The 19133-nt window shown below is 45.0% G+C and overlaps 1 protein-coding gene across 10 annotated transcripts in view; it reads left to right on the plus strand.

The window, feature by feature from the left end:
- LOC149324235 (CUGBP Elav-like family member 4) overlaps nucleotides 1–19133 on the plus strand; it is a 942387-nt gene that overhangs the window by 830191 nt on the left and 93063 nt on the right. For all 10 annotated transcript variants that reach the window (XR_016277944.1, XM_089497934.1, XM_089497979.1 and 7 more), the window contains exons 7-8: nucleotides 11623–11770; nucleotides 13641–13790. Coding sequence is in view for 9 of the 10 variants with exons in the window: in XM_089497934.1 (XP_089354060.1) it covers nucleotides 11623–11770; nucleotides 13641–13790 (298 nt within the window). In the remaining variant the exon portion in view is untranslated. The remainder of the gene's footprint in view (nucleotides 1–11622; nucleotides 11771–13640; nucleotides 13791–19133) is intronic.

Below are 19133 nucleotides of genomic sequence, written 5' to 3' on the forward strand. Positions count from 1 at the left end.
ACTCCAGCTTTAACCTGCTTCTGCCCAAACAATCTCTTAACTTGGGGTGAGCCACTAAATGTAGGAGGAACAGAACTGGTCAGGGGAAAGTTATTTTTTGAACAACTCCCCTTGCTCTTGGGGGGATGCTGAGAGTTGTAGTTTAAAAGGCTTTTTTCCCCAAGCAGTGTGTAGGAAGGAGCAGAAAATACAATTTTGTGCATGGATCCAATTCTGCTACTAGTAAACCATTTAAACTAGGATGCAAGAATATTCACAATCATTCATTCCCTTGATCAAAAAAGAGGTTGAGAATGAATTGAGATCTGCCATTGAGAAGAATAACAGACCAACAAGATTGTTGAGCAAATTTCTCTTGGTATTCGGTGTGTTCTGGAAGAATTATTCTGTGCTTAAAAACATGGGCAGAAAATGGGTTTCTGGTATGTACAGAAAATACCATCCCCCCATTTTGTAATAGTTCTTGTTCTTGTGTGCTTTCAAGCCATTTCCAATTTATGGCATCCCTAAGGTGAAGGATTTTCTCAACATTTGTTCAGAGGAGTTTGCCATTGCCTTCCTCCAAGACTGAGAGAGTGAGACATGCCTAAGGTCACCCAGTGTGTTTCCATGGCTGAGTGGGGATTTGAGGCTTGGTCTCCCAGAGTCTTAGGATGCATCTCCACTGTAGAATTATTGCAGTTTAACACCACTTTAAGTGCTGCAGCTCCATCCTATGGAATCCTGGGGTTGGAAGTTTTACAAGATCTTTCACCTTCTTTGCCAAAGAGTGCTGGATGTCTCACCAGACTACAAATCCCAAGGTTCTGTAAACTGGAGTATGGCAGTTACAGTGGTGTAAACTGCATTATTTCTACAGTGGAGATGCACCTTTAGCCCAACACTCAAACCACTACACTGCCTCTGCCTTTTATCACAGGTTTTCAGGACAGTGTATAAATTAAATAATTTGAAACATTTCCAGATTAAAAGCATAAATAATTTGAACCAAGTAGAAACATATTAAACATATTAACAGTTGAAACCTCCACTGGGGGCGGGATACTTCATCCATCATCATCATCAGCATCATCATCCTGCACTCCACTCACGAGTACTACAGAACTCTTTCATTCCCAACAGCTTTTGTTGTTGTGTATGCCTTCAAGTTTTTTCCAACTTGTGGTGACCCTAAGGTAAACCTATCATGGGGTTTTCTTGGCAAGATTTGTTCAGAGAAGGTTTGCCATTGCCTTCCTCTGAAGCTGAGAGCATGTGACTTGACCAAGATCACCCAGTGGGTGTCTATGGCCAAACTGGGAATCGAACCCTGATCTCTAGCATTGTAGTCCAATACATGGTGTTGTAATTGTATATACAAAATAATTTTGAGGTCTTTGACGTCTTCTAAGTCTAGCTTGCAGCATCATAACTAAAACTGAAATAACTGAAACATTGCATAACTGAAAATAAAAATGATGCTGCATATGAGTTAAGTCTTCCAGCTAAACAAGCAAATATGTCTCAAGCACAGAAGGATAAGAACAGTCTTCCTTTGCCTTAGACTGCATCTGCTCTGCAGAAGTGGTACACTTTGGCATCAATTTGGCTGCCATGGCTCAGTGTTGTGGAATCCTGGGATTTGTAGCTTGTTGTGGTACCAGAGCTCTCTGACAATGCAAGCTAAGTATCCCACAAAACCACAAATCCCAGAATGCCATTAAATTGAGACAAAGCAGTTAAAGTGGCATCACATTGCATTGTGTCTGCAGTACAGATGTAGCTTGGGACAACTTGATTTAAAGGCTATTTTTCAATTATAGAACCAGAATTTGGTCACATGTATTAAGGTAAATCCATGTGACAATGTCACTGCTAACAGGTGCAAAATTTGTCTTGAAGAAGAAAAGACAGTTAAGCCAAGGACTGAAATGAGAACTGACCTTAATACTTATTGACTAACAGAAGACCTGTTTGTACTTTTTAAAAAATATATGGTAAACCACTATGAGTCCCGGTTTTGGGCAAAGGGTAAGATATTAATAAATACTAATACTAATAATATAACTGCCCTACAAGATGTCATCATTCATTTTTTAGGAATAGAGGTGGATTTCAAGTGGTTTTGGTGGTTTTGTTTCATTTTATGGTAGTCCATGTGGCTGTCACAGGGCCCGGGCCACAAAAGAGGCCCATGAACCTGTCCTTGGTGTACAGTCTCCTTTCTCTGAGATGCTCTACATCACCATGTTTCTCTGCCAGACAAAAGTATTTCCCTCCTTCCTTCCCTCCTCTCCCCTTTTCTTGGTGTACTTTACAAAATCACCTGCTCAGTGTCTAATCCATAGAATAAATTCCAGGGACAGCAGATGAGGGAACGGGTGTGCTCTTTAAAGAGAGTTAAAGTGGGGCGGCAGGGGGGTAGAGAAGAGAACTGCTATTGTGCAGCAATAGAAAAGGGCTTCTAATCACTCCATCAGTAATTACAAAGAAGAGTAAATCGCTAATTAAAATGTGAAAGTGTCTTGCATGGCATGCAGTAAGAAAGGGTAATTAACAATCAAACGGAAGAGCTCCACCTTGACACCCAGATGATGTGCAGGAAGATACAGGAAAGCCTAGCAAGGTCCAGTTTTTAGTTTAGCACGTTCAGTTCAAGCAGATCTAAGGACATCTTTTCAAAAAATTAAAATAAAAGTGGTAGCTGTGAGAGTGTTGGATTCACAAGACAGAGAGGGAGCAGTGCGTTCCCTGCCTGGCAACAGCAGCCCATGAAAAGTTGCAGGAAAGAAAAATTCAAAGGTTCATCTGCAGACAGTTGTCTGGATTTTGTTGTCATTGTGTGCTGTAAAATTAGGGTCTCTGGGCACAAAAGCAGGACAGGATTCCTGTACCTGTTGTGCAGATGTGGGAATTTCAGCAAGTGGAGTTGACATCCCCTCTTCTGTGGATGTGGATGCGCCATCAAGTCAAATGAAAGTGTCCCGATGATTTTCGTAGGGTTTTCTTGGACAAAGAATACTCGGAGGTGGTTTTGCCAGTTCCTCTGACATATAGCTACTATACCTCATATTCATTGATACTAGCAGCACAATTATGTGTCTGGTTGAACTTTAATCAGTTCTACCTTTCCAATATTTCTGTTTGAAAGGAGAAAGCTACTGAATGCACGGCGGGTGGAGGCAAACCAATGGGAACTCACAATGTTTTATAGAATAATAAGGGGTGTGTGTATGCCTTCAAGTTGCTTGTTGACTTGTGGCAACCTCATGAATTCTGTGGGGGTTTTTAAGGCAAGAGATATTCAGGGGTGGTTTTGCCAGTTCCTTTCTTTGAAATATAATGTACAGCACCTGGTATTGGTCGGCAGTCTCCCATCCAAACACTAATCAGGTTTGAACCTACTTAGCTTCTAAGATCAGAAGTTTAGAAAGACTCTTCCACCCTACAATGCAAACGAATCAATCCCACATGCATCTATTTCTAAAATGAGGGAAGCAAAACTTCCTTTTGCTTTGGGATGATGTAACAATCGGGCACAACAGGCATTGTCTTAAGAAGCATCCCCTTTTCTCCTCCACATACACTGAGGGTGGAATGTCTCTTCTAAGATTACATTTTCCACATGCAAGTCAGTGGCAGCTGGTGGGGAGTAGTCAGAGGAATCTTGATGTGTTGAACCTGGAGAAAAGAAGGTTAAGGGGTGACATGCTAGCCATGTTTAAATATTTTAAAGGATGCTATATTGAGGATGGAGCAAGCTTGTTTTCAGCTGCTCCAGAGATATTCAGAAAATTACACAATATAGACCTTGATATGGAATCACAGCTAAAACAATAACAATTTCTTACCCACCTTTCTCTATAGATTGAGTAGAAGAACAATAACAGACTAAAATACAAGAGACTGGATGCATTAAAAATGCATAATATCAATTAAAAGAGCACATAAAACAAATACATGTGAAAATAATATTTTCAGACTCATAATCTAAAAATCATCTGGATAGTCCTGGAGGAAGAGATTGGCCTTTAGTGCTCTTTAAAACTCTGGCAGTATATCCAGCTGACGAATCTCCTCCAGCAGGTCATTCCACAATCTGGGGGCGACTGAAGAAAATGTCTTCTACCTAACAGTTGTTAGCCTAGTTTTGGCTGACTGAAGTAGATGTCCCCCAGAGGACCAGAGTGTATAGGGCAGATTATACAGCAGAAGCTAATCTTCTATGTAACCTGGACTCAAACCATGTCGGTAATAAAGGTAATAACTAATACTTTGCACCTTGCCCAGAAACTAGTATCTTTATTTGTCTAATTAAAGGTGCAAAAATGCATATAAGCTTTCAGGATCTCTAGTTCTCTTCATCCAGCAAGTTGTTTTCAAAAGCAGGCCATATAGATTCTCACAGTCAAAGCTGGAGAATCCCTGGGTAGATGAATTCTAGAAGTCACCACGAGGGGGCAAGGTTACAAGGAATATTCATTACATGAAACTGAAATATAAGTCATGAGAAGCTGTTCTACTTCTGAACATAAAAGTACCAGTGTACTTATTGTCATCACAAAAATCTAGGGGGTACCAGAATTTAAGAATGAAAGTCCAAGAGCATAAGAATGACAGAAAGAAGTCAGATCAGAGGTTGTTCCAGCGCATGAATGTTAATTCATGAATATTTGGGGGACAAAAAATGGAGGTGTTCCATATTGCAAGAATAACTTTATTAAAACAACCAAAAAGGCACAATATTCCCTATGCAAGCTGTTGAAGCCATAATAATAATAATAATAATAATAATAATAATAATAATAATAATTTTATTTCTATTTCCTGACTCTCCCTGCGGATCGAGGTGGGATTACAGCACTCAGCAAATTTCAACAATAAAAACATATTTCAACAATATTAAATACATAGCATAATATATATATATATATATACACACACACACACACACACACACACACACACACACACACACATATACACACATTACTATCAATACAATACAGCTGGTTGACTCTCCGTAAAAAACATAGAACACTGACAGAGGTGAGAATTTTACAGCAGGTTTGGTGGGTAGGCTCGCTGGAAGAGATTCGTCTTCAGTGCCTTCTTGAAAGCATCAAAGGTGGTAATGAGACGGATTTCTTCCAGCAAATCATTCCACAACTTGGGGGCCACGGCGGAAAATGCTCTGTGGGAAGTGGTCACTAGCCTGATATTTATGTAGTCTAGTGATTTCTTCCCAGTTATTCTGAGAGTGCAGGGTGGATTGTGTAGGGAGAGGCGTTCCCTCAAGTAACTCGGACCCAAGCCATTTAGGGCTTTAAAGGTAATAACCAACACTTTGTATTGCGCCTGGAAGCTAATCAGCAGCCAGTGCAGAGATTTTAGTATTGCTGTTATATGGTCAAACCTCGATGCTCTGGTGACCAGTCTAGCTGCTGCATTTTGAACTAACTGAAGTTTCCGAACTTGGTACAAAGGTAGCCCCATGTAGAGCGCATTACAGAAATCTAAATGAGAGATTATCAGTGCAAGTACCACTGCTTCAAGGTCCTTTCAGTCCAGGTAAGGACGCAGTTGGTGTATCAACTGAAGTTGATACCAAGCACTCCTAGCCGTCGCATCTACTTGAGATGACAACTGCAGAGACAGATCTAGGAGTACTCCCAAACTACGCACTTGGTCCTTTAGGGGAAGTATGACCCCATTCAGGACAGGTTGGCAAAGTTCTCTGCCTGGGCCCAGGGATCCTATCGCTAATACCTCTGTTTTCTCTGGATTCAACTTGAGTTCGTTTTCCCTCATCCATCCCATTACCGACTCAAGGCAGGCATTTAGAGGAGAGATGTCATTCATGGTCACTGCAAGAGTTGGAGACATAGAGAAATAGATTTGGGTGTCATCAGCATACTGATAACACCGCACCCCATGTCTCCGGATGATCTTTCCCAGCGGCTTCATGTAAATGTTAAATAGCATTACGGACAGGATGGCACCCTGAGGGACACCAGATGTCAGCTCTCTCTTGGAGGAGCAACTATCCCCCAGCTTCACCATCTGGAATCTACCCGAGAGGTAGGACTGGAACCACTGGAGCGCAGTGCCCCTGATGCCTAACTCCCTCAGGCGTTCCAGAAGGATACCATGGTCTATGGTATTGAATGCCGCTGAGAGGTCCAAGAGCACCAGCAGGGTCACATTTCCCCTGTCAATGCCCAGACGGAGGTCATCGACCAAAGCGACCATGGCTCAACTCCAAAGCCCGCCCTGAAGCCAGTTTGAAAAGGGTCTAGATAATCGGCTTCATCCAAGACAACCTGGAGTTGGAAGGCAGCCGCCTTCTCGATCACCTTGCCCAAGAATGGTAATAAGGAGACTGGTCTATAATTGTTTCTGATCAAAGGGTCCAGGGAGGGTTTTTTTCAGAAGTGGTTTAACCACCGCTTGTTTAAGCTTAGATCAGGGGTAGGCAACCTTTTTGAGCTGGGGGCCAGGTTGCTGTCCCTCAGACAACTGGGGGGCCGGAGCTGGGGGGGAGCTTCCACCCTCCAGGGGTAGGGCCGCATATCAGGAGTGGAGTTTCCACCCTCCAGGGGTGGACCCACATGCCAGGAGCAGAGCTTCCACCCTCCGGGGGCGGGGCTTTCTCTGCTCCCTTTCCCAACCTCCAGCTGTCTGAGACACAGCTAGAAGGGGGGGATTGGGAGAGGGGGTGACAGGCGCACGCCTGCTCCTCCTGCCCTTCCTTGGCCCCCAGCTGCCTCTCAGAAACAGCTGGGGACCAGAAAGGGCTGGTGAGGGGCAGGAACAACAGGCGCGCGGCCCCTGCTCCTTTCCTTGGGGCTTCGCCAGGACTGGGGTGTCCTCCGAAGGACACCTCAGGTCTGCCGAAGCCCCATGGGGAGGAGGAGGCGTGTGCCCACCCTCTCCACCTCGGTCCCTTCCTTCAGCCGAATGGGCTCCAAGGGGCCTTTTCAGCCGAACGGGGGGGAGGCCAAAGGGAATGGCTTGGGCACCCATCCCAGGCCCTTCCCTTCGGCTCTTCCCTTCGGCCGAAAGGGCTCCAAGGGGCCCTTTCGGCTGAAGGGAATGGCTTGGGCAGGCCGCCGTCCTGGGCTCCTCCACGGCCTTTGCAGCCCCAGCTCGCTCTCTCCGGAGGGAGGCCTAGGGCTGGATGGGCCGCGACGGAGCCCCGGAGTGGCAGGCTGCCTCCGCGGGCTCCTTCTCGACCTTTGCGGAGGCCTCAGCCTCCACAGAGGACGAGAAGGAGAGAGGAGGCCAGTGGTGGCGGCCCTGCGCACTACTTCTCAGCCTCTGCGGAGGCTGCAGCCTTCCAGAGGACAAAAAGGAGAGAGGAGGCCAGCGGCAGCGGCCCCGTGCACTCCTTCTTGGCCACTGTGGAGGCTGCGGCCTCCACAGAGGACAAGAAGAGGAAGGAGGCCGAAGGGAAGGGCTTGGGCACCCGTCCCAGGCCCTTCCCTTCAGCTCTTCCCTTCAGCCGAAAGGGCTCCAAGGGGCCCTTTTGGCCGAAGGGAAGGGCTTGGGCAGGCCACCTCCTGGGCTCCTCCATGGCCCTTGCAGCCCCAGGCCTCTCTCTCCAGAGGGAGAGCTGGGGCTGCATGGGCCGCGACGGAGGCCCGGAGCAGCAGGCCGCCTCCACGTGCCCCTTCTCGGCCTCTGTGGAGGCTGCGGCCTCCACAGAGACCGAGACAGAGGGAGGAGGCCACATGCGATCGCCGCGATCGCCGGCAGCCCCGTGGGCTCCTCCCCTGGCCTTTAAGGAGGCCTGGGCCCGGGCCTCTTTAGAGGCCAGGGAAGAAGATGGAGGGCCAGGCGCTCCTTCCTGGGCTCCTCCATGGCCCTTGCAGCCCCAGGCCTCTCTCTCCGGAGGGAGGCCTGGGGCTGCATGGGCCGCGACGGAGCCCCGGAGTGGCAGGCCGCCTCCGCGGGCTCCTTCTCAGCCTCTGCGGAGGCTTCGGCCTCCACAGAGGACGAGAAGAAGAGAGGAGGCCGGCGGTGGGGGCCCCACGTGCTCCTTCTCGGCCTCTGCGGAGGCTGAGGCCTCCACAGAGGACGAGAAGGGGAGGGAGGCCGAAGGGAAGGGCTTGGGCAACCATCCCAGGCCTTTCCCTTTGGTTCTTCCCTTCAGCCGAAAGGACTCCAAGGGGTCCTTTCGGCCGAAGGGAAGGGCTTGGGCAGGCCGCCTCCTGGGCTCCTCCATGGCCCTTGCAGCCCCAGGCCTCTCTCTCCAGACGAAGGGAGGAGGTCGCCAGTGATCGTGGCAATCGCCGGCGGCCCCACGGGATTTTTCCCTGGCCTTTAAGCAGGCCCGGGCCCGGGCCTTAGAGGCCAGAGAAGAAGGTGGAGGGCCGAGCACAATCGCGAAGATCGCGGCCGGCTTTCGCACTCCTTCCCAGGCCCGGGCCTCCAGAGAAGAAGGTGGAGGTCCAGGTGCGATCGCGGCGAACATGGCCGGCCCTCGTGCTCTTTCCCTGGCCTTTGAGGAGGCCCGAGCCCAGGCCTCCTTAACGGCCAGGGGATGAGTGCGAGGGCCAGCCGTGATTGCGGCGATCGCGGTCGGCCTCCACCTTCTTCCGTGGCCTCTAAGTTGGCCCGGGCCTCCTTAAAGGCCAGGGAAGGAGCGCGATCGGCGTCAATCGGCGGCAGGCCCAAAGCCTCGCCGGGCCGCATCTGGCCCGCAGGCCATAGGTTGCCGACCCCTGGCTTAGATGGAAATTTCCCCTCCCTGAGGGATGAAGCAAAGTTGTTACTGCATCCCCTCCTTGAGCGGTCAACCAAGATGGGCAGGGATCGAGGGGGCATGTTGTCTTCTTTACACATCCAAGGAGCTTGTCCTCTTCATTGGTATTTACAAGCTCAAAGTGATCCAGTCTAACATAGTCCAAGGAGTCACTGGACATCTCTCTCATAGTTTCTGTTATAATACTGGTGTCAAGATCAGCCCTTATCTGAGAGATTTTATCAGTAAAGAAGTCATTAACTAGGTCACCGCAGGCTTTAGTTGGTTCTAAAAGAGGGTTCAGGGTGGGAGGTTGCTGGGTTAACTCTTTAATCACCCTGAACAGCTCTGCTGGATGAGACTCTATTGATGCAATACGAGGAGCATAGCTTTCTACATCAGGGAAAGATGATTTAAAGTCCTGCGAGGGAAGAAGGAAAGAGACAAAGTAGGAGTTACCAAGCCTGCTGGTTGTCTTGAGATGTTATGGAAGAAGGGTCTTCAGCTTTCTCAAAGTCCAGTCTATCTGACACCTATGGAATTCTTTGCTAATTTTCTTCTTGAAGGAATCAACATGCAATTTTACCAATTTTATTTCCATTTTGAGAAAGATATCAAAAACTGCATAGTTTTTGAAGTCTATTCCTAGTTTGAGACTTAATGCATGCAAAATTTGCATGTGGTATTTTTGCACAGCATTTTCTTTTCTTTTTTTCAAATTTTATTTTATTACAATTCAGGAATTATATAAATTGTCAACATATAAAAACAACAAAATTCTTCCAACAATTACTAATGGCCAAAGAACAAATCAATAATGATATGGATACGATTAGGTAGAAAGACATTATTGAGGAACATCAAAACATGCCAATGTTAATGAAGTTCTAAAGTGGATTAGATTCTGCCATGGTTGAATCTTCATGTAAAATAGTATTTTCTACACATAGGTTTTCTATAGAAATTGTAGAAACATTATTTCCTGCACAGATTTTTTTCAGCAAAGAAATCTCCTTTCGATGTAAGACAACCACATGTGAATTTTGCACAGAAAATGTCCTGAACTGCAACGATTCTCTACCCTCAAGAATTATTCTCATCAGGATTTCTCAACACCCAAGAAACATGTTTTGAGGTTTTTGGTATGACTGTTCAAGTAAACTTCCGATCTGAGCTTACTGGCAAAAACAACCACAGATTCATAGAACCATACACCTCAAAGCCACCTAGTCCAACCCCTTGTCATGCAAGGATTGAAGCAACTAAAGAATACTCAACACAGAACTGTCTACCTTCTGTTTGTATTGACACTTTCAAGGCAAAATCAATACAAGAAGAGCCATAATATTTGGTTCATTTCATAATAAAACATCTTTGTTCAGTGCAAAGGTCACAAGGCCCTTTGTTGGAAGAGAGCAGCACCTTTCTCATGAAGTGTCTTTTATTGCCAGGGAAGGAGATTGCTTGATCAAAGAAAGCATGTCAATAGGAGATAAACTAGGTAGTTTGCTTTGACTTTGGTTAGAAATTAAAATAGTTTGACATCACTTTAACTGTCATACCTCCATACCATAGAATTTGGGCATTTGTAGTTTAGTGAAGTGTTCCTCTGGTCTGTCGGAGAGTTGGGGTGCCTCACCAAATTACAAATCCCAGGATTCTGTAAGATAGAATCATGACAATTAAAGTAGTGTCAAACTGCTTTAATTCTGCAATATGGATACACCTTAGAGCACAGGTAAAGATTGAAGCTCTTCGGTTCAGATGACTTTTTATGAAAGCAAATGAAAAAGAGAACATGTTAAGTACATCTTCTTCTAACAAAGAGGCTGTAGCTTTTGTTCATGAAACTGAAACGTTATCTCATACTGCCTTCCCTATCTCAGACAGGATTTGACAATATGCAAATGTATTTAAATATATAATGCAATCAATTAATGGAGTCATGGGCTAAAAGGCAGCAGATTAATCATATACAAGTTCTTTACCTGTTTGACAACCTTGTTAAAAAAGCTCACTTTTTAAAAAATGGGAGCATTGGAGGGAGAACCTCCAAGGCAATGAAAGTGTACAGCTGTTGTTGTCATTGTTGTTGTTGCTGCTGCTGTTTTATCAGTGTTGGGGCTCAAGGTGGCTCAAAGAATATGAAAAACAGATTGAATAGCTTGCTTCTTAACAGATGTGTGTTTCTGTGTGTGTCCATGTGCCTTCAAGTCACCGGTCAACTTATAGCAACCCCACAAATTTCATAGGGTTTAATTGAGCAAGAGATACTCAGAGATGGTTTTGCCAGTTCCTTCCTCTGACATATAGCCTACAGCACCTGATATTTGTTGGCACTCTCTCATCCATCTACTAACTACAACTGACCCTGCTTAGATTCTAAGATCAGACAATATCCAGTATCTTTAAGATATTTGGGCTCAGACTCATATAGGGAGATGTAAAAGGCCATCAGATAACTTGTACCTGGTCCACATAGGACCTCTTTTCTGGGGCAACATATGCTCCAACTGTTCTCATTTGGCAGAAGCAGTCCTCATTAATCCTCTTAGGTTTTCAGTTGCTTTTTAAAGGTTCCAGTTCCCCTCTCCTTTCTCCTGCTTTCCCCCTTTGTCCTCAGCTTACTTCATTGTTGAAAACTGAGACCAATAGTTTGCATTCTCTGAACTCAGGAGACAGACTCTTACCCTTCCCAGCAGGCTCAGGCAAAAGCAAATTGCTGCAGCCTCTCCTAAATTGTCTGCTCTTTCTTCTTAATAACTCCTGCCCCCTTGACTACATATTGATGCTGCTTGTCCACAGGTGTCCTGGCTTTCATCTGAGAAATGTTGGAGGGTGTGGGGCAACCCTGCCAGTGAATGCGTGATATTTTTTCCCTGCTCTCTTTGTTCCAGCTGATGCAGCAACAGGCGGCCATCATGGCATCCGTGGCTCAAGGAGGATACCTAAACCCCATGGCTGCCTTTGCTGCAGCTCAGATGCAACAGATGGCAGCGCTCAACATGAACGGCCTGGCCGCCACACCCATGACGCCCACCTCTGGTAAGGACCAGATTTTTTGTCCACCATGGGCACCAAGCTAGTACGGGATGTTTTGCAGGTCTCCTCATGTGATGAGAACATCAATTTCCACTTCACTAGGCACCTTTTATTCATCAATTGCATTTTGACCTCCTTTGAAAAGAAGTTGTAGAGGGTGGGGTTGCCATCCATTCTTTCTGTTGCACAATAGAGCAGTTTTCTTGGGTTACTCATTTAGCAGCTGGCTCAAGGATTCCATGAATCTGAGGATGGAAATCTTCATGACTCCATCAATGGCAACTGGGGACAGCAAACCCAGTTCCTTGGAGGCACTATCCAATGTGCTGAATCTATTTTTGAACTAGTGTTCAGCACCATGAATAGCTCCTGTAAAATTTGGGTTGAAACCCAGACTGACATGGAAGGCACCAACCACCACTGGATTGGCAGCTCTCTTTCCAAATACAAGTTTTCTGAGGCTGAAGCCAAGCTGGTGCCTGGTCAGAAAGCAGAGTTATGGTCCCTCCCTTTCCAGTGCACTCATCCTATCACCAGACATGCTTGTCATCCCTGATTAGAAAGTCACATTCAAATTGGACTTATATACATGTAGTATCCTATGTGCATTGGTCTATGTATACAAGCACTGTCCATTGAAACTGTGAGATAGTGATCAAGAGGATCTATGGAAGTTAGGTTTCTATATACTGTACCTTCTTTCCCTGAATGTGATATCCAGTACAGAGATGTCAGGTAGATGCTAAGGGCCAGAATTGAAAAGTCTAATTCCAATTCTCCATTGCTCAGACTCTCCACCAGGGTGGAGATAGTGTGATCTGGGGTTCCCATGTGCATCCAATGACTCTTTTTCACTCCTCCAAAAACTTCATATTCCCCTCAGTTTTGGAGAGCTAGAAGATTTTGCTCCAAAATGGCCAATAGCATCCAAGGATTTTGGCCATGTTTATAGAGAGTTGAGAACTTCCTTTCGCCTTTCTTTAAAGCAGACTTCATACTCCTGTTAGTTTCTATCTTGAAGAAGGACCTGTACAGATAGGGTTGCCACACTGAAAACTGAATAGGGCTCCTGTGCCTTTAATAATAGCATAGAAGAGGAAATTTCAGCAGGTGTTGCATGTCACCCAACCAGGTAACAAGCAAAACCTGCTGAAATTTCTTCTTCTACACAACCATTCATGGTACAGAAAACATCTCCAGTTTTCATTCTGGTAACCCTATCTATAGGCCTGAGAATCCTAGAGTTGGAAGGCATTATGAGGTCCAACCCCATTCTGCCATGCAGGACTACACAACGAAAGCACTCCTGAAAGATGCCCATTCAACCTCTGTTTGAAGACCTCCAAAAAAGGACAGTCCACCATCCCATGAGTCAGTCTGTAAGATAGCCTCGAAAAGGTAGGGAGTAAGACTCAAGCAACCCCAAACAGGGGGAAATAGTCAATAGCACTCTCTCACACAGAGAGAGAGAGAAAGAGAGAGAGGGGGGGGAATACTTTTTTCACCCTACCCCAGGTTTTTGGGGGAGGAGGGGTGGGAGTGACAATGGCTATGTGTGTAACTCTCAAAGGCCCAATATTCCAGCAATTGTACACTCTTTGGCCTATACAAGGTTAGAACCTTGCCAGTGCTGAATTGCTCAGTAAACCTCTTGATTTTTGCATTTTGCAATGCATTTTGCATTGTGATATTTTAAAATACTGTACCTTAGAAGCATCCTAAAGCATCCAATATACCATCAGAAGAGATGGGTGCACATGAAACAGCCCCAGTATGGCAGAATCGCAGGATAAAAAGCACACCTGACAATGCAACTGCCAAACTGGTAATATTTACAATGTTACTTTGTCTCCCCCCTCCTGCCCCCCTCTAGGTGGCAGCACGCCTCCAGGCATCACCGCACCAGCCGTGCCTAGCATCCCATCTCCTATTGGGGTGAACGGTTTCACTGGCCTACCGCCACAGGCTAATGGGCAACCCGCCGCAGAAGCTGTCTTTGCCAACGGCATCCACCCTTACCCAGGTAAGACAAACTAGATGGAAATAGTGGCTTCTTGACATCTGAACAGCTAAAGGTTCTCCACTCCTTATATACAAACCTACCTGGGAGAAAAACCCAGTGATCTTTGTGACTATTATTTAAAGACCAGCTTAGATTTAGGCTGGCATTACTTGGGTAAATTCACCTACAGATGCGGCTGGACTTTTTTGTCCAGTGCAGAACCACTATATTCAATTTGAAGCTGAGTTGCACATGCAAAACCATTTTACATGGGGCCCCACAGTACATTACATATTGCAGCCATGCATTTCATGTTTGGTTTTACATTCAGTTATGCAATGCTGTCATTCATGAATGCGTTGATGTTGCACAATTGTCACATAAATCCATGAGTGTAAAATTACATTCCATCTCCTTGATATTGGAGGATTTTGGCCCTAGCTTTATCTGGCTGGAATTCAGATAGTAACTTATTCATGCATAAGGAGCACAATGCATGCAGACTGACAATCTCAGCATTGTACAAAAGATGTTTCCAGATGACTGCAGCATAAGCATAGTTGTGGGAACCATGATGCTATGCACACATATGATCACAGTGCATGTTGTACATTGTGAATTGTGCACATTAGTGTGGTCACTGTGCAATGGTCATTTTTTTTCTCTTCTACTGTGGTACCTTGGTATTCTACATCGGGGTTGCATAGTGCTGCCATGACATGTTACCCTCAAGTAGGTATTTATGCTATGCGAAGGGGATATTTGGACTGAGGCCTATATTGCCTAGTAAACCCTGGGACACTGGGTGAGTTCAATTCACCAAGTATCAAGTGATACGCTTCCACACCAGCCATTTAAAAAGTCTTCTTAATGAGTTTCCTTTTAGAAACACTGGCCTGAATTGCACACACTGTGCTTCCCCTTTCTGTGCCTTGCCTCCTTACCTTACGTGTGTGTGTGTGTGTGCGGGTGTGCGGGTGTGCATTCATGCACACTTTCAAGTCACCTATTGACTTATGATGACCCCCCACGAAATTCATAGGGTTTCCCTCAGGGGTTGTTTTGCCAGTTCCTCTGAAATATAGCCTACAGTTCCTGGGATTCATTGGCACTCACCCATCTCATTACTAACCAGGGCTGACCTTGCTTAGCTTCCAAGATCAGGGAGGATCTAGTTTCTTTAGGGTATTCTTTAGCTCTCTTACAACAACTTTAATAAGCAGAGATCCATCTTATCATATTGTTCTAAGAGACACAGAAGTAGGGGAAAATGCTTTGGGGACACTACATTTGATCAGTAGATTTCAAACCTTAGGAGCATAGGAAACTGCCTTAACCTGAGTCAGACGCTTGAGAACCCATCCAGCCTAGTATTTTCAACTCTGACCAGCAGCAATGGCTCTCTGGGGGTTTCAGACAAGACTCCTTCTCAGTTCCTATCTGAGGATGGCAAAGGAGTGAGACTGGAACCCCCTGTTTTTGCTCAACTACTGAGCTACATAACATAAATTGATCCTGTTTTTCAGTTTCTTTTAACTTCATTTTAAGCTTTTGTGTGCTATTTATTTTTAGCTATGTTTGTATGAATTGTTGTAAGGCACCTTGAGTTCAAAACTGCGGGAAAGGTGGGATATAAATATAAAAACAGCAGCAGCAGCAACAACAACACTCAGATTTCTGTCTCTAACAAGAGTGAGCCAGAGAACATTCATTATTTTTCACATTCTCAACAAGGATGCTCCAACATATCTGAGCATCCCACTGACAAAAAAGTTAACCACGGAGATTTTTCAATCTTCAGTGAGTGTGGAAAGACCAATGTTGACCCTCTCTGGTATGTTTGCTTATGATTGGCTTTTGTACAAAAAACTCCCTCGCCTCAAGATCTTGCATTTCATGCAAACACTCACATTGTTCTCTGTGCAAAAATGTAGGGCTGTGCACATTTTCCCCAGAAACAACACCTGCACATTATTTTTGTTGTTTTAAAAAATACACAATGTTTTTTGCACATATGAATTTTTACATTAAAAAAAAGAAAATAATTAAAAATTATCACAAAATACAACACAACCAACGAAGAATGCATTAAAACTCTAGTAATTTCACCCAAGGGAGTCCGCGTTGCATAGCGGTTTGAGCACTGGTCTACAACTCTGGAGACCAGGGTTCGATTCCCAGCTTGGTCAGCTAGGTGACGTTTGGGCAAATCACATCCTCTCAGGCTCAGGGAAAGGCAATGGTAAACTGCCTCTGAACAAATCTTGCCAAGAAAACCCCATGATAGAGTCATTTTAGGGCTGCCATGAGTCAGAAACAACTTGAAAGCACACAACAACAACAACAACAACAACAACAACAACAACCATTTCATCCAGGAAGGAGAAAACTTTTGAAATTGTTTATTCTCACACCAAGGAAATAAGTACAGATTAGCATCTCCGTTTTGAAAGAGTATCTAAACAGGGCTTGACACACTAGCCATGTTTATTTCAGTTTGCCCTCTTGCATCACAAGTTTCAAGGCCTCTCGGCAACCAGGAGCTGATTCTAGGGCTGTTACCACACCACAGAATTAATGGAGTTCGACACCACTTTAACTGCCACAGCTCAGTCCCATGGAATTCATGGATTTGTAGTTTGCTGTGGCACTAGTGCTTGCTGGCAGAAAAGGCTAAATATCTCACAATACAAATCCCAGAATTCCATAGCATGATGCCATGGCAGTTAAAGTGGTGTCAAAATGCATTAATTCTCCAGTGTAGACACAGCCTTGGAAACACTTCTGAACACTTACACCTTGAACCTGGACACTCTTACTGTCCTAAAAGGGAAAGAGAATGGACCAGTTAATGCACCTTTGGATCTTCCCCCAAATCAGTGGCTGGAATCCATTGGAATATTGCTCACTCCTTTTGTACATCCAGTTGTAATTTTTTGACCATCGCACAAGGGCCACATTCACTCCATGGCTGCATAAGCAGAGTGCCATATCATTTCATATGTATCAGTGCATTCCTGGATGGTGCTTAACTATTTGTCAGAGCATTCAGTGTATCCTTTGACTCACTGGGATTGGGGCTGGTGGGGGAACCTTGTGCATCCCCCATTGCATAACAAGACAATAAGCAGACACACCGGCAGACAAGAACTAGGTTGCACAATGTTTGTGTCCAGCAGAAAGGTTGTGTGATGCAACCACAGTGTAACTAGGCAAGTGTAGACTTGCACCATGCTGGCCCAGTTAGGATCCCGGCCATCCCTTTTCTGAAATCAAACTAGAGAGACCTAAAAAAAGAAAAGAAAGAAAGACAAGGACTGGGCTGCCATTTTCTGCCAGCTCAGCGTTTTCTTCCCGTTATTGCAGTTATTGTTGTGTCTGAATGCCTAATTAATTACAACAGTAAACTCGCACTTCTTTAATCACTGCATCAGCTGTCCTAATCAATCTTCATAATACGGAATCCGTAGTATGGCACCCATGAATTTTAATCTACATAAATTTCATAGGACCTCTCGCAGGCTTGTTGTACCAAATGATATAATTATGGATATAGATTAGGCTTGGGGAGAGTGATTTAAATTGGATTTAAGCAGAAGGTGAAGCGAGCCCTCCCACTGGCTTGCTTATTTATTTATTTCAATCCTGACCTTGCAGAGATGGCTTTGCAGCTGCAACTGTGATCGCTGCTGCTACTGATAACACTTGCATATGGCCAAAGCAGATTGGGAGGCGACGAAACCCTAGAAGAAAGTGTCCAGAGTCCTGTTCATAACTTGTGTGTGTCTCTATATCTCTTCAAGTAGCCTGTTAATTTATATGGTGATCCATTGAATTTCACATAATTTTTCTAGACAAGGAATACTCAGAGGTGGTTTGTCATGGCCTTCTTTGAAATATAGCCTGCAACAGTGGTTCCCAAACTTTAGTTCTCCTGCTATTTTGGACTTCAGTTCCCAGGAGCCCAAGACATCTTGGTAGTTGAAGTCCAAAACACCTAGAGGACCAGACTTTGACTACCACTGACATAGAGCATCTGTTACTAACCCCCCTAACCTGCCTAGGTATGCATAAATTCCCTTACAGCTTGACTTATTTTTCTGGGACAGAACTTCCGTATTCTCTTCAAGATTGTGGAAGTGGAGTTGGGCCTGCAGATGCAGGTACGCATGCATTTTCAGATATACATTCAGGCATGCATTCAGTTAGTAGCAGTATCTAGGGCAGTGATGGCGAACCTATGGCACACATGCCAGAGGTGGCACTCAGAGCCCTCTCTGTGGGCACATGTGCCGTTGCCCCAGCACAGAGTTTGCCAGAGTTTGTTACTAGAAAGCCAGAGGGACACGGCACTTTGCAGTAAATAAATGGGTTTTGGGTTGCAGTTTGGGCACTCGGCCTCTAAAAGGTTCACCATCACTGATCTAGGGTCTCAGCCATGATACTGCAACCAAGAGCACTTGCCTGGCTCACAGCTTAGCATGCTTTGCTGTTGTTGATTGCCATCCTGTTGGTCTTTTATGCACACATCTCTTCCCTTTGATAGAAGACCCCAGTGGATATCAACAGATCATGTAAGAGTTCTGCGTTTGGTTAAGTTTTCTCTGATTCCACACTTCCTATCCACCAGCTGTTAAATGGAAGTGGAAATAGTGTCTGTAGCACCTAAATTGTGATTGCTGGAAAGGCAAGCCATGGTGTAGTTCTGCCTGCAGAACTTTGGTGATGTTAGAAGCACATTTTGTTGCAGCTGTTACTTCTGTTGTCAGTTACAATAACCTGAAGTGATCTCAAATGTAGGCAGATGCCACCTTGCTTCTTGACCAGGTGAGGGCCAGAGAGATATAGCAATGAAAGACAGGTAATGAAATTTCAAAGAGATCCAAAGTAGTATAGTGGTTTAAATGATGGACTATAGCTCTGGAGACTAGGGTTTGAATCCCCACGCAGCCATGGAATCCCACTGGTAGCCATGGACAAGTCACACTCCCCCAGTTTCAGAGGAAGGCAACACTCTCTGAGCAAATCTTGCCAAGAAAATCCCTTAGGGTCACCATAAGTTGGAAATTACTTGAAAACACACAAAAGTTACATCAAATAAAATTTCATTTCCATTAGCGACAGAAAATTAACTTTTCTTGAGATCCATGCTGTTACTGATCTGTGCAAAGCTAACTGCCTCTTTCTTGGAGAGAGAACATTAAATTTCCAAAGAAATCTCTGTAATGTTACATCTGGGGGCGGGGGGGATAAGGTGCTGTATAAGTAAAAACCTTCCAGTTGCAATCCAAATGAAAGAGTTTTACCTTTGTTGGAGGTAGACTCAAAGAAGTAAGTCCTGGTCCATTGTCTTCCTCTCATTAA

The sequence above is a fragment of the Sceloporus occidentalis genome, unplaced genomic scaffold (assembly GCF_023333645.1).
Source record: "Sceloporus occidentalis isolate IW3139 unplaced genomic scaffold, rSceOcc1.0.p SCAF_1, whole genome shotgun sequence".
Lineage (NCBI taxonomy): Eukaryota > Metazoa > Chordata > Lepidosauria > Squamata > Phrynosomatidae > Sceloporus > Sceloporus occidentalis.